Source organism: Leucopleurus acutus, assembly GCF_964270905.1.
Source record: "Leucopleurus acutus genome assembly, chromosome: 4".
In the NCBI taxonomy this organism is placed as follows: domain Eukaryota; kingdom Metazoa; phylum Chordata; class Mammalia; order Artiodactyla; family Delphinidae; genus Leucopleurus; species Leucopleurus acutus.
Window position 1 is genome coordinate 30,912,939 of NC_139146.1, and position 13,392 is coordinate 30,926,330.

The 13,392-nt window shown below is 36.6% G+C and overlaps 1 protein-coding gene across 3 annotated transcripts in view; it reads left to right on the plus strand.

Annotated features, from left to right (window-relative positions):
• Positions 1 to 13,392, plus strand: part of COL25A1 (collagen type XXV alpha 1 chain) — a gene marked incomplete at its 3' end in the record, with an annotated part of 463,727 nt that overhangs the window by 384,537 nt on the left and 65,798 nt on the right. For all 3 annotated transcript variants that reach the window (XM_082837697.1, XM_082837696.1, XM_082837698.1), the window contains 3 exons: positions 2,605 to 2,649; positions 9,978 to 10,010; positions 10,437 to 10,472. In XM_082837697.1, the coding sequence (XP_082693823.1) occupies positions 2,605 to 2,649; positions 9,978 to 10,010; positions 10,437 to 10,472 (114 nt within the window). The remainder of the gene's footprint in view (positions 1 to 2,604; positions 2,650 to 9,977; positions 10,011 to 10,436; positions 10,473 to 13,392) is intronic.

Below are 13,392 nucleotides of genomic sequence, written 5' to 3' on the forward strand. Positions count from 1 at the left end.
GCTGCCACAAATCTTCAATCTGTAAAGAATGCAGTAGTATCTTTGAAGTACAATAAAGCAAAGCACAATAAGACAAGGTATGCTTAGTTATATAGATGTGGATAGATATAATGACCACTGTTTTTTCAAACTGCTAATTAGTGGAAGGAGAAAATAGTGTAATTCTTATATATGTATAGAAGTTTGGGTAAAAAAGATTTAAAGAAATGGAGGAGAAGGGTGCAAATTTAAACATTCTATGTCAGGCTTTTAAATGACTTTCAAAAATCCCTAGGCCTGCAAAATTTCTGTTCTACCTATTTGCTAATGCCACTCCAGTACTTTTCTAAGCATCCGTCTCTCTCTCTACTACTTCTTAGGTCAGTAGGTTAAAGGGATACAGATGTTTACCTACAGCAAATACACTGATAGTTGTCCCAAAAAGAATTCCCATAAAACCCATAAAGAGAAGCAAAAGGAGAAGCAGAGTGCATATGTTAAATTTCTCTTAGACAAACATCCTTCCTTACTGCTTTGGGGGAGTTCTCATGCTATGTCCTTTACCAGTGTTTGAGAAGTATGCCATCTCTGCAGGCAACTACCAAGATACCACATAATGCCCTTCATAAGTGATACGATCTTTCTGACAAATCAGTATCATCACCGCTAATCCGCAAAGAAGTACATCTACAGATCCAGCAAGCTTCATGAACGTAACTGTATTTTTGAGCTGTATTTTACAACTGTATTCTTGTAAAACAAAAATAAAAAGACATTTATTTAAATGGAAGGAGAGGGTTTCCCTGGTGGCGCAGTGGTTGAGAGTCCGCCTGCCGATGCAGGGGACGCGGGTTCATGCCCCGGTCCGGGAAGATCCCACATGCCGCGGAGCAGCTGGGCCTGTGAGCCATGGCCGCTGAGCCTGTGCGTCCGGAGCCTGTGCTCCGCAATGGGAGAGGCCACAACAGTGAGAGGCCCGCATATCGCCACAAAAAAATAAATAAATAAATAAATAAAATAAAATAAAATAAAATAAAATAAAATAAAATAAATAAATAAATGGAAGGAGAGCAGAGCAGAGAGGCAACTCAGTCAAACCCTTCACTTCATGGCCACTCTGAACCAGTTTTCCTAATAAGAAAGTCTGTTTTGTTATTTAATAAAGGGATTTCCAAGCAATTTTTAAAAGTGTGCTAATGAGCTGCCTATCAAAGATCCCCCATAACTTACGATCAGTATATTTATTTGGCTTCCAACCAGTTCATGGTAATTAACCTGAAATGAATTAGTCATCAGATGACTCTCTTGTGTAGAAATTAAGGAGGGAAAAGAGCAGTGCCAGCACCATTCCAGGGACCCATCAGATAAAACTGCTCAGGCTCCCAGGCTGCTGTGCTGTCCCCGTCACCATAAAAGAATGCCTGAGCAGGATAGCCTCATGCTTATTTGAAACAAGAAAAGAAAGTGAAGAGAAAAGGTTAAACTCTCCCTCCTTCGCCACCCCTCCTTCTCCCAGGGAAACCATCATCAGTAGCTTCTCTCTTATTTTACGGAAAATTTTAAATGATAGAAGAGTGACCTCTTACGCAGCTGGACAGAAGGGTATTCCAGCTTACGGAATGTATGAACAATAATGCATTGTTATTGCTAATGATTATCATTAACAACTTATGATGTGTCAGATACTGTCCCAGTTGCTTTAGACACAGTAATTGTTTATTTCTTATAACCCCATAAAATATTCTTGCCCTTACGTTGCACATGAGAAATTTGATGTAAAGAGAATTTCATTTGCCCAGTAGGGCCTGGACCTGGGCTCCAACTCTCTGGCTCCAGAATTCATGATGTTTCCACTAGAGCATTCTATAAGACTTAAAGAATTTAGAATTTAAGAAAGCAAAGCATGGATAATAAACAAATGACTTTTTTCCTAAAGCACTGCTTGTGGGTAGAAAGATATCAGTGAGGGAATAGGCATAGGAGCTCTCAAAAATAAGAAAGGAAGCATAAACTCCCCAATTTATTTTACTATAATTTTTTAAAATTTTCTAATAAGATATAAAACATTTATTTCTCAAATGCAAAACACTTAGGCCCAGATAACTCAATGCTCAGTGCAGCAGTCTTGAGGGCTGGGTCATGCACTTGGAGGGCCTGGAGATTTGAGATGCGTAGGATTCACAGATTGAAGGGAAAGGAGAAGGCAGGACTCCAGGTGGCAGGAGTGGGACAAGGAAGGAGACAGAAAGGGTAAGGCACACGGCATATTGAGGGAGTCAGAAGAAAGCCTTTGTTAGAGTGACTCTTTGAGCAGAGAAAAGAGAAAGAGTTAAGGTGGCCAGAATAGGCTATTAGGGCCAGAATAAGCTATTAGAAGTCAGAGAAATTACCTTCTGTTATTATCGTGGAGTAGTTTAAAACTATTTAGCCATGTTCATTGTAATAACATTTATTTGGACTAGTTGATAGCAGGCAGCTGGTCAAGTAAAGTACATTAGCTCTGTAGAACATTTACAACAGATTTTAATATATAGTGCCTATGAAAGGAAACTTAAAATAATGAAAAGTACTCTTTGCTCAATGTCACCAATATATTTTACATGTATTGCTTTTTTCCCCTCCTAGGGAGATGCTGGAGAGAATGGCCCCAAAGGTGATACAGGTGAAAAGGTACAGTGTTGCGAAATATGAAAGAGTATGTGTATGAGCAAGAATATTATTTCATGTACGTGAAAATGGGAGATCAGAGATAATTCTACACAATTAGAAAACTTTTCAATATTTAATGTATAAAAGGTGGTTATTCCACCAGCTCCTAGCTACAAATTTAAATATTTTAAAAGTAAAATGCTATGTCAAAAATTCTAGAAAATGCATAATTGGGTTTCTAGTAATATGACTTTCAAGACAAAAAGAAACACACCACTATTTATGTGTAAATGGAACACTCCCTTTATGCACAGAGATATAAAAATAGAGTTCCTAAAGTGATTCCATTTGTCCCGATTTTAGGATAGAAGATTGCAGAGGATTCGGAGGGGATGTAAGAGTTTGATAATCAGCTAAAGTCAGTTGATTAGAGCCTCTCATGCAGCCTTGAAAATTTGCTTCAACTTGAAATCTACTAGATCCAGATATTTTGTCAGCCTTTGTATTCTCTCTCTTTTTTTTTTTTTTCTTTTTTGGCCTTTAAACCATTATTAGCACTTATATTGCGGTGGTCTTTTGTTCATCTTCCTGCCTCCTGTCTTTTTTTCCTCAGTCTATCGAAGTTTTTGCTTGGATTCTTACTTCACACACATCTCTGACATAGGAAGGAAATTTTTATTTCATTTGTGCTATATGTTAAGAATTAAGAAAAAGCTCTTTTAAGAAACTAAAAATGGAATAGTCAGATTTAATTTAAATCAGGCTAATTGATGAAACAAAGAAAGATTCATTTAGGCTTGTAGTTGAGAATAAGAATACTCTACTTTGAAAGTTATTATGGTACAGATGGACAGTTGTTAGTCATAAAAACATACCCGTAAAGTAAAGAGAAATTTGTCTTCCTCATTCTTTTAAATATTAATATAAATATGGCATGGGTGGTAGGGAGAAATTAATGGTAGGAATAAGTGAATGTCACCGAGTAGCAACTGTGTTTGTATTCAAGAGGTAGTCTAGAAATTAGAGTGGACTCTCAGTTTCTTGTAGACCAGGGTTTCTCAGCCTCTGCACTACTGACATTTTGGGCTGGATAATCCTTCTTGAGGGAGCTGTCAGAGGTCTAGCCTCATTCCTGGCCTCTGCCCAGCAGATGCCAGTAGCATCTCCTAGTTGTGACAACCAACACTCTCTCCAGAGGTTGCCAATTGTCCACTGGGGAACAAAATCATCCCTCACTGAGAACCACTGCTGTAAACCCATTTTATTTATCTGTCAGATTTAAGTATCATGCTGCAATCCACCATGACATGAGTATGTTTAATACTAATGGGACCAGTGATATACCTCTATGACTTCTTGAAGTCAAAATTAAAAACCCTAGGTATATAAACATAGATATTTTATTTACCTTTGTTGTGTTTGCTTAAAAGCAGGAGTCAGCAAACTTTTACTGTAAAGGGCCAGAAAATAAATATTTTAGGTTTTGTGGGCCATATGGCGTCTGTCACAACTACTCAACTCTGTCATCGTAGCATGACAGCAGCCACAGACAATATGTATACGTATGAGAGTGGCTCTATTCCAATAAAACTTTATTTCTGGACACTGAAATTTTAATTTCATGTGGTTTTCAAATGTCATGAAATATTATTCTTTTTATAATTTTGTTAACCGTTAAAAATGTGAAAACCACTCTTAGCTCTTGGGCCACACAAAAACAGGTGGCTAGCTGGATTTGGCCCTCGGACCATAGTTGCCAACCTCTGTTTAAAGAAAGGAAATCTTCTAAACAGAGAGCAGTTTCTCCAAGTGAAAACCATTTATGCCAAGTCTGAGCTACGCCTGTGTGGATTTATGTAGAGAATTTTAATCTTTAGAATATGTATTTTTAGAGCTTAATTTTTGAATGTAGGCCAATAGTTTCTTTAATCACATATTTTTAAAATTTAATATTGCAATAGTAAAGCAACTTTTTTTTCTTTGTAAAAGCTAAATTCATCTCAAAGGAATACGGTTCTTATTTTTTATATTAACACAAATCATTTACCATGCTGACTCACACATAGTAAACTCTCAATAAATGTTAGCTTTCTTACCACATGGAAATGGAAATCAACTAGATTGGTTATTTTTCTTTTTTATCAAAAAGTTTTATTAGTCAACTGAAATTAAGTTTGAGAAATGCTTCAGTTAAAACAGAAATCATTTCTATAAATTTTCAGTGAGTCTAAACAGGGGATTGTAAATAGGAATCTGTAACATATAATATGTAATCTGACCTGTAGCATTCATCCCCAAGAATGCTGTAATTGGAATATAATTTTTGATGTGTTTTTTAAACATTTCCTGCTTCTGTCACATAATTTGTTTCCAGCATGTTAGAAACACTCTTCTCATGGCCTTTGGGTTCAGTATGTGAAACTCATTCATCATTTACCAAGTTTGAGATATAGAATCAAAAAAATGCTTCTTTTCTGCCATTGATGTAGTAAATTACATCATTGGCGATTCACTTTAATAGGATTTTTTTCCTTGTGATCCAACTAGGTGCTTTTGGATGGTAAAGCAATCTAAGCCTTTCCAGACTGGTCATCTGGAAATGCTGTGGGACTGTAAAAACCTCTGGGCTGGGTTTTCTCTGTGGCCAGGAGCTACGATGAACTCTAGAATTAAGAATGACCTGCCAAAGACTGATTTTAATCATGTGTGGAGTTACTACGGGAAGGTTATGTTCTGCTCTTTGGAGTGTTAATCCCACCAACTAATGTAGAAATGCATTTCTTATCTATTATCCCAGCACTTGAAAGTAAGTGTTGGTGCAGACCACTGAATGGTTCCATCATGCCACTCTATTATTCACAACCTTATCTGTTCGTTTAGAAATTTCACATTCTTTCTTTTTTTTTCTGAGTATTTTTTTAAAACTTTTTTATTTTATATTGCAGTATAACCAATTAACAATGTTGTGATAGTTTCATGTGCACAGCAAAGTGACTCAGCCATACTTATACACATATCCATTCTCCCCCAGACTCCCCTCCCATCCAGGCTGCCACATAACATTGAACAGAGTTCCCTGTGCTCTACAGTAGGTCCTCGTTGGTTATCCGTTTTCAATATAGCAGGAAGCTTCACTTTCTTGGTATTGCCTGTCTGTGTCTTCATTTTTCCTTTCTCCCCCAATCTCCATTTCTATAAATAACCTGCCTTCTTACTTTACACCTGCAGAGCATCTTTGATTTGCATCCTCAGAGCCTTTTCAGAAGCGACACCCATATTTGGAGCCACCCACCAAATTGCCTTTTCTTAAGATCACATAGGAAGGCTTTTCTTTTGGGCATAGGGCCTTCTCCAATTTAGCACATATGATGCTTCCCTTAGCTTAGAATACTCTTCTCTGTCCACCTCCACCTCCTCATGTTCTCATCCTATTCCTGTCTACTGAGACCTGGATTCATTAAGTCATTTCCCTGGGGCAGCCTTTCAGTCTCCCCTGGCCTGTCTCTGTTACCCTCTATTTGCTCCCAGAGCTCTCTCTATGATCCCTTTCATAACCCTTATCACAATTTATTGTAATTCCTTGTTTAATTGGGCATCCAGCTCACTGGAAAAGAAAAAACAAACAAATAAACAAAAAAAACCCTATAAGTTACCAAACTGTTCTATTCCCAACACCAATCCAATTTCCTGGCATGTAATAGGAAGATAATAAATATTTATTGAATGAAAAACCTTAAAATTTTTTTTTTTTTTTTACTTTCACCTGCTTCTTATTTTCGTTGAATGGTAGAACTTTTTCCTGTACCATGCATTTGTTTATCATGTCTTCTGTGGTGACACAAAATTTCCCAACATGACAATTTCTTCCTATCCCAGACTTTTTTGTACGTGGAAAGAAAGAAAAAGAAAGTATCTTTTATGCATTCAATCAATAATATTTTTGAATACATATATTTGTGTACATATATACTATATACAAATGATTACAGTAGTCCTTCGGTATCTCCAGGAGATTGGTTCCAGGATCCCTGCAAATACCAAAATCCTAGCATGTCCCTTATATAAAACGGGCTAGTATTTGCATATAACCTATGCGCATGCTCCCATATTCAACTGACCCTTAAATAATGCGGGGCTTAGGAGTGCTGAGACTCTGCCAGTTGAAATCAGGGTATAATTTACAAAAGGCCCTCCTTCTACATGGTTCCTTCACATCCCTGTTTTCTCCATATCATGGTGCCCCATCCGCCGAGTTCAACCAACTGCAGATCATGTGGTACTGTAATATTTACTGTTGAAAAAAAATCCACATATAAGTGGACCTTTGCAGTTCAAGCCTGTGTTGTTTAAGGGTCAGCTGTACTATAAAGCTTCTCTAGATTACTTATGATACCGAATACTATGTAAACAGTTGCCAGGCACACAGAAATTTAAGTTTTGCTCTTTGGAATTTTCAGGAATTTTTTTCTCAAAAGATTTTTAGTCCAAGGTTGGGTGAATCTGCAGATGCAGAACCCAGGGATATGGAAGGGTGACTCTATCATAAGCACAGGACAAGGGCAGGGTTTGAAACAGCATTGTTCGCTTTATCGCCCTAGCTCCTAGTATCCCTGCATCCAGAACATGGTTGGCACATAATCGATGCTCAATAAATATTTATTGAATGAATTAATGACTGATAGAAATATCACCACATTCACTTTATTTATCCACATAGACTTTAGTAACACATACATATAATTACATACCAAATGTTGTGCTTGAAAATAATCACAGCCAAAACCAAAAACTCTGTACTTGAATGGTCAATAGCAAAGTCAAATTCATTTACCTCAAGTATCTTCTCAAAGTATTTTTTGCTTTATGATTTACCCTGTGGAAACTTTTATTTTCAAGCCAACTGATTTGTGAAGCTAAGGGTATACTTAGAGAGACACAGTTGGGTTTTTTTTCCTACTTTAATCCTGTATTCATTTTCACTTTTAGAGGAATGAGGATTATAAACACTGACTTTTATTTTCACTACTTGCAGCATTATCCTTTAAAATGTTTAACTTAGGAATGTCTTCCAGCAATTGCCTTGCCACTTAAAAGTTATAAAAATTCCTTGAGATTTCACAGTTCTAATTTTTGAAAAGAAAGTTGATATATCAGTCATAGTTGTCCATCAAATGAAACTGCTCCAGTTTCCACAAATAAATCAGGCTTCCTGGAAACTGTCCTTTCCTTCCCATCCACTTTCTCTGAGAACGAAATCTAGTCCTTTTTCTCGTTCGTGGATTATCCAGTCACTTTCCATTAAAACACTGGAAAAAAAAGTGTTTAAACTACAGTTAATACAAGCAACTTCCTTTTATTTATAAGTTTACTACAACCATTGTGCCCTGTTGCCAAAATGAGATAAACCAATAATTCTTTTCTTATTCCAATAAAAAGAACATGGCAATAGAATTCAGGAAGTCCAAAATTCACTTAGGCTCAAGTTGCTTCAATTTCCTCATCTATTGAGTAAAAATAGTAATATCTGCCCTATCTCTTGGGAGTCTTGTGAGGTATAAATAAGATGAAAAAGGGGGCTTAGAAAAGTCAAAATTGCTTTTATGAATACAAAGGTCTCATTGTGCAAAATACTGATTCATTGGTGTTGATGGCTTTCAGACAGACTTGATTTAGTGGAAACAGAAATAAGTATTATTTTGTTAGCCACGTTGATTTCGCTGCCCACTCGGAACTCAATTGATTATTAGTGATGGGGAAAAGAAACCAGTATCATTTTACAATAAGACAGTATTTGGTATCCTGTTCTCTATGTTTTGTCATGTTTTAATTTTTCCTTGAGTAGTAGCCATTACAGATGTCAAAGAAACGCGTATGTTTCCTCAAATGAGTTAATTTATTATTTCCTCCTCCTTCTTAAGCTTTGTTTTTCTTCCTAAAGGTTTTTTTTTTTTTTTTGATTCTTGACTGCTTGCTGAAAATATTCTTTCTGAGATTTGTTCATTTATTCACCATATACGTATCCAGCATATTTTATTCAGACACTGAATAAAAATAGACCCTGAACCTGCCCACAGGTGGCTGATCATCTAATGGAGGGACAAGCAAAGAATAGGCAGAAAACATATATACATAATCCATATGCAGTGAGCTTGCAGGACTTGAACAGATGCTGCAGAGTGAGACGTGGATGTGAGGCGCATGTGTCTAGGTTGTTCAGTGAGGGGTTGAGGCAAAGCCACTTAAGACCTGAACAAAGAGAACTGCCAGCTGTGGGGAGAAGAGAGAGAAACTGAGGGAGAGAGGCAAGTACCTCATGTGTAGAGGCCTGAGGTGTATCTCCGTCTCTAAATGAGATTGATGAGCAGCTCTCTAAACCTAGAACGAGGAAGTAGACCCCTAGAGCTCTGTGAGCCCTTGCACAGATAGGACAGCTGAGGAAACCCCAGTATGTGCTGTCCTCCTTGTGACTGTTTCTGTTTTCTCAAATGACTACATTTCCTCCCTTTTATTTTCCTTGTAGCATGTTTATGGGACAGAGGACTAGAAGGAACTGGAAAATCTAGGCCCTTGTCTGGCCTCGTATCAGAAATAAGCAGCCACCCTCCGTGCTCTCTCCTGTTAGCCCCTACCTGTGTATTTAGAGCACATTTGCCTTAAGAATGTAGTCACACTCGGTGAAATCCGGATGGAATACAATGCCTTTCAGAAAACCAGATTCTGTCTCAGGATTTTCTCTCAGATCTTCCTTGTGTCCCTGTCACCCACAAGTCATCCATCATCCTGTAACTTTCCGGTGACTGCGTTACAATGAAATAAGTGTAGAGCTAGAAAAAAACGTGCTGGTCATAACGGTGATGGTGCTTCATGAGGAAAACAAACTGACCGGCGGCATGGCTTTTTCCAACTCAACACCATTAACCCTTTGACTTCATCTGTTGAGCCCTGACTTTCTGAAGACAGAAAGGGTCAGGGAACTCCTAGTAAATGATAGCCAGTGACATTAATAAATTCCTGAAATAGAGAAAACTGAAATTCCAGATCCACTAATATATTGCTTTAGAATACAATTTTAGCACTGTATCAAGGGAAGAGATCCATATTTATATTTATTTCAAGGAATGTAGTCCTTATGTATTTTGCAAAGTAAACCCATATTTTTAGAAAGTATATTGTTTATCTTGGAAATTACTGACATCTTAGCCATATTGATACAAAATCTTAGGGAGCATAGTTCAGCCCATTAGTCATGGGGTTTCCTTAGGCGCTCCTGTAGATAACAGCTCTCTATGTGTTTGTGTGTTTCCTATTCCCATCACTTGTAGAATAATCTCTCATGGGTTTCATTTTAGGGTGACCCTGGATCGTCCGCTGCAGGAATTAAGGTAACTATAGCCTTGCAAGTGTTTGTACTCCAGGAGTTACAGCTTTGACTTTTATAAGTCTCTTGTTTCCCTTCCCTTTTACCAACTTCGATGGTTCTAACTCCGTTCCTATATTACTGCAATAATCAGCTTCTAGACACAACACGGAGTATCTGCTAGAAATCTCTGATAAAGGCTTAAACAAGAGGTCTTGCCTTTTCTTCCCTTTCTGATTGGTTTTTATGGAAATGTGGATTTGTATGTGAGCTTTAGGTATATTTACAGCAAAAAAAAAAAAATGTTCATATGTCTGGTAGGATGTAGAACAACAGAATAAAGTGAATGAAATGCATGTGTCATCGGGGAGGCTGAAAGTGTCCAAGGGCCTAAGGCTTTTGGAAAATTCTTATAAGACTGCCCTTTTCATCTTTGATTTTCTTTGGCCAGGGAGAGCCCGGAGAATCTGGTCGTCCAGGGCAAAAGGTAAATCCCTATTCTGGTGTGTTCTTTGTATTGTCTTATAGTCACCATTTGACTATGTTTGCTATCACTGTATAATATGAGAACAATTACTGAAAATGATGCCGTTTTCATGCCTTATATGCAGAGTGTTTTTGAGTGTTTTTCATTGTAAAAGGGTCGATGCTGACCATAGTAAAAGTACAAACATAATCTGGACGTGTAAAAGGATGCTTTATGAACTAAAGTCAGCATGTACTGAGCTGCTTGAGACTAACAAAGGTCTGCTGGGTTGGAATGCCAACAACCTATCTTGCATGTGTAAAGATACTCTGCATGTTTCTATCTCTTATGAGAAGAAATGAATATTTACTAAACTGTCTCAACAGGGCATGATGGACAGTTCTTTTAAAATTATATTCCTTTCCTCTCATTTCAAATACTTCCCTGCTGATAATGTTTTTATGTGAATAATATCTACCTAAGCAGTGAATGTTATGTTGTAAAAGAGGTTTGTTCATGAACTAAATTTTAATTGGAGACCGTAACCAAACCACTTTAACCAATCTAACGTTAATTTTTTTTATCATTTGTGCTTCACTTCAGTGATACATTAGAGGACATGCAATGAATATGTTTATTCTCATTTGAGTCTGAAGCAGGAAACGACTGTTTGTAGTTTATCGTCTGAGCATCTGGATATCAATGCCCAGTGCAGATTTTAGATTTTTAGATAACAGATGTGGCTAACAAGTAAACGTGAATTCCACATTATGATAAATCTCTGAGATCATGACTCTGCCTTTGTCTAGCAGCAGTTAATGTTATAGAAAAAATAATATGAATAGAAACATAGACTATACCTCATTAGTATAAAGAGAAAGAGAGAATAAATTCCATTGTAGTAGTTTGGAACCGTAGAACATAACATAAACATATATTCCCACATTCTTGAAGTTATTGAGAGGCTCACTGCTTTGTTTAAACACTTCAGATTAAAGTGTTTTTTGAGAAGGTCTTTCACATTCTTTTAACATTTCCCTAATTGAAAAATAGATTTTCTTGAAATTAAGAATCTAAGAGTAATGATTCATTAGACCCAATTTCAGGTAAAGTTGAGACTTTTCCAAAGAGCCCAGCATAGCTCTGCAAATTTTGCTCTTCAGTGCCTAAGATTTCCTAATGATTCTTTATGTAAGAAATTGGAAGTTAGTGATATCACAGAGATCCATGGTCTGCTTTGGTTTGAAAGAGCATCTAATTTTCTCAGATGATCTCATTTTAAGTCCCTCAGTCTTTAAAAATTAAAAGCTAAATTTAAACTGCTCTCCAAAACTGTGATAAGTTAAAAGAATTGTCTGCAAAACTGTTATGTCTTTTTAAAAAACAAAACAAGTCTGCTATAATTTCATATAGGTTCCACTGTTTTCAGAGTGGAAGACAATTGGTTCATAAAATATTGCTTTATCATGATTATTTAAAAATACATTTTAGATTCATTTCTGGAAGTTTATAGGTCTACATATGGAAACATTGGCTTTTCTTTGTATTTCATTAAAAACCTGTTTTAAATTATATTGAGAGAAGTGGATTCTACCTGAACAAATACGTGCCTGAATGAATATGTGTATGAATATTACAAACCATCTGAATGAAAATGTGCCCTGAAAAGAACAGTATCTTTTTCATTAATATTTAGGCCAGATCCTACCCGTTGACGCAATCTCACTTTCCCACAATATTTATGACTTCCTTGTTTAATATCTGGATTTGGCAATACTTACCCCAACACTGATTTAAAAGTAGAGTGTTTCCATTCTTGCTGGTTGCTTAGATTGGAAAATGACAAACAGAACTGAGTACAGAATCCATTCAAGGAATCTTCCACGACATTTTTCTCACCATTGCAGAACTTTGTTGTGGGTTCATGGGTACTTAAGCTCCTGCATTAGGGACATTCCCAGAAAAGTAGAGGATATCCTGCTAGAATTAAAGTGCATTGATTAGCTCTCCACTGTCTGGTATTTTGCGGTATGAAAGTTTGTTATTTAGAGTAACATTCATAATAGGGAATGATTTAATTATAGTTTTTTTCTTTTATAGACTCAGCAGGAGAGTGTGTGATTGATATGTGAGTTAGGGTATATATGTTTGTAAAGTGAGTGTGTGTTTCATCACATAATTTTTTCCTTCCTAACTTCACATTCAATGGCATTGGTGGTATAGTGGTGAGCATAGCTGCCTTCCTAACTTCTCCACATCTTTTTAAAATATATTTTTTAGTTTTAATGGGGTAAAAATACATTTTTGCCCATTGTAAGGGACTGGCACAGTTGAACTGTATCTAGAAACACAGGGCACTGTCACAGGGACATGGGGTGAAAGCAGAGAACTGACTTTAACAGTAGACAAGGGTCTCCGATAATGGAGAACAAAGAGTGAAAGGGAAAGAAAAAAGAAAACCAGAAGCATAACGTATCAGTGTAAAGTGTAATATACTTGGGCAAGAGGTCTTTGAATGGAATAACAAACCGATTCTTAATTATGACCTAGATCTGAACTTGGGCTGTGCATGACCAAGAACTCAGCTCAGAGAAGCTCTGAGTCAAGAAATAGGCAAGAATGGAGAAATTAACTGAAAACTGTCTCTTAATTAAAAGATAAACATTCATGGTATAAGGACAGAGAATTTACATAGGAAGAAATATCTTCCTAAAAATGCTGAGACGTTTCACAAAGGGTAACATTAAATGTTTTATAATCCTTCATTTTGTCAACTTTTAAGTAAACATAAATTTGGAAAGGTCAAAATCCAAGAGTATGAAATATGAATTCCTGAAAGATTTGTTCATTAAAAAGTACATTTATAACCTGTATACTTACATATATATGCATATGATGTAGGGAAGAGCTAAGTGCTCAAACTCTCTGTAAGTATCCAATC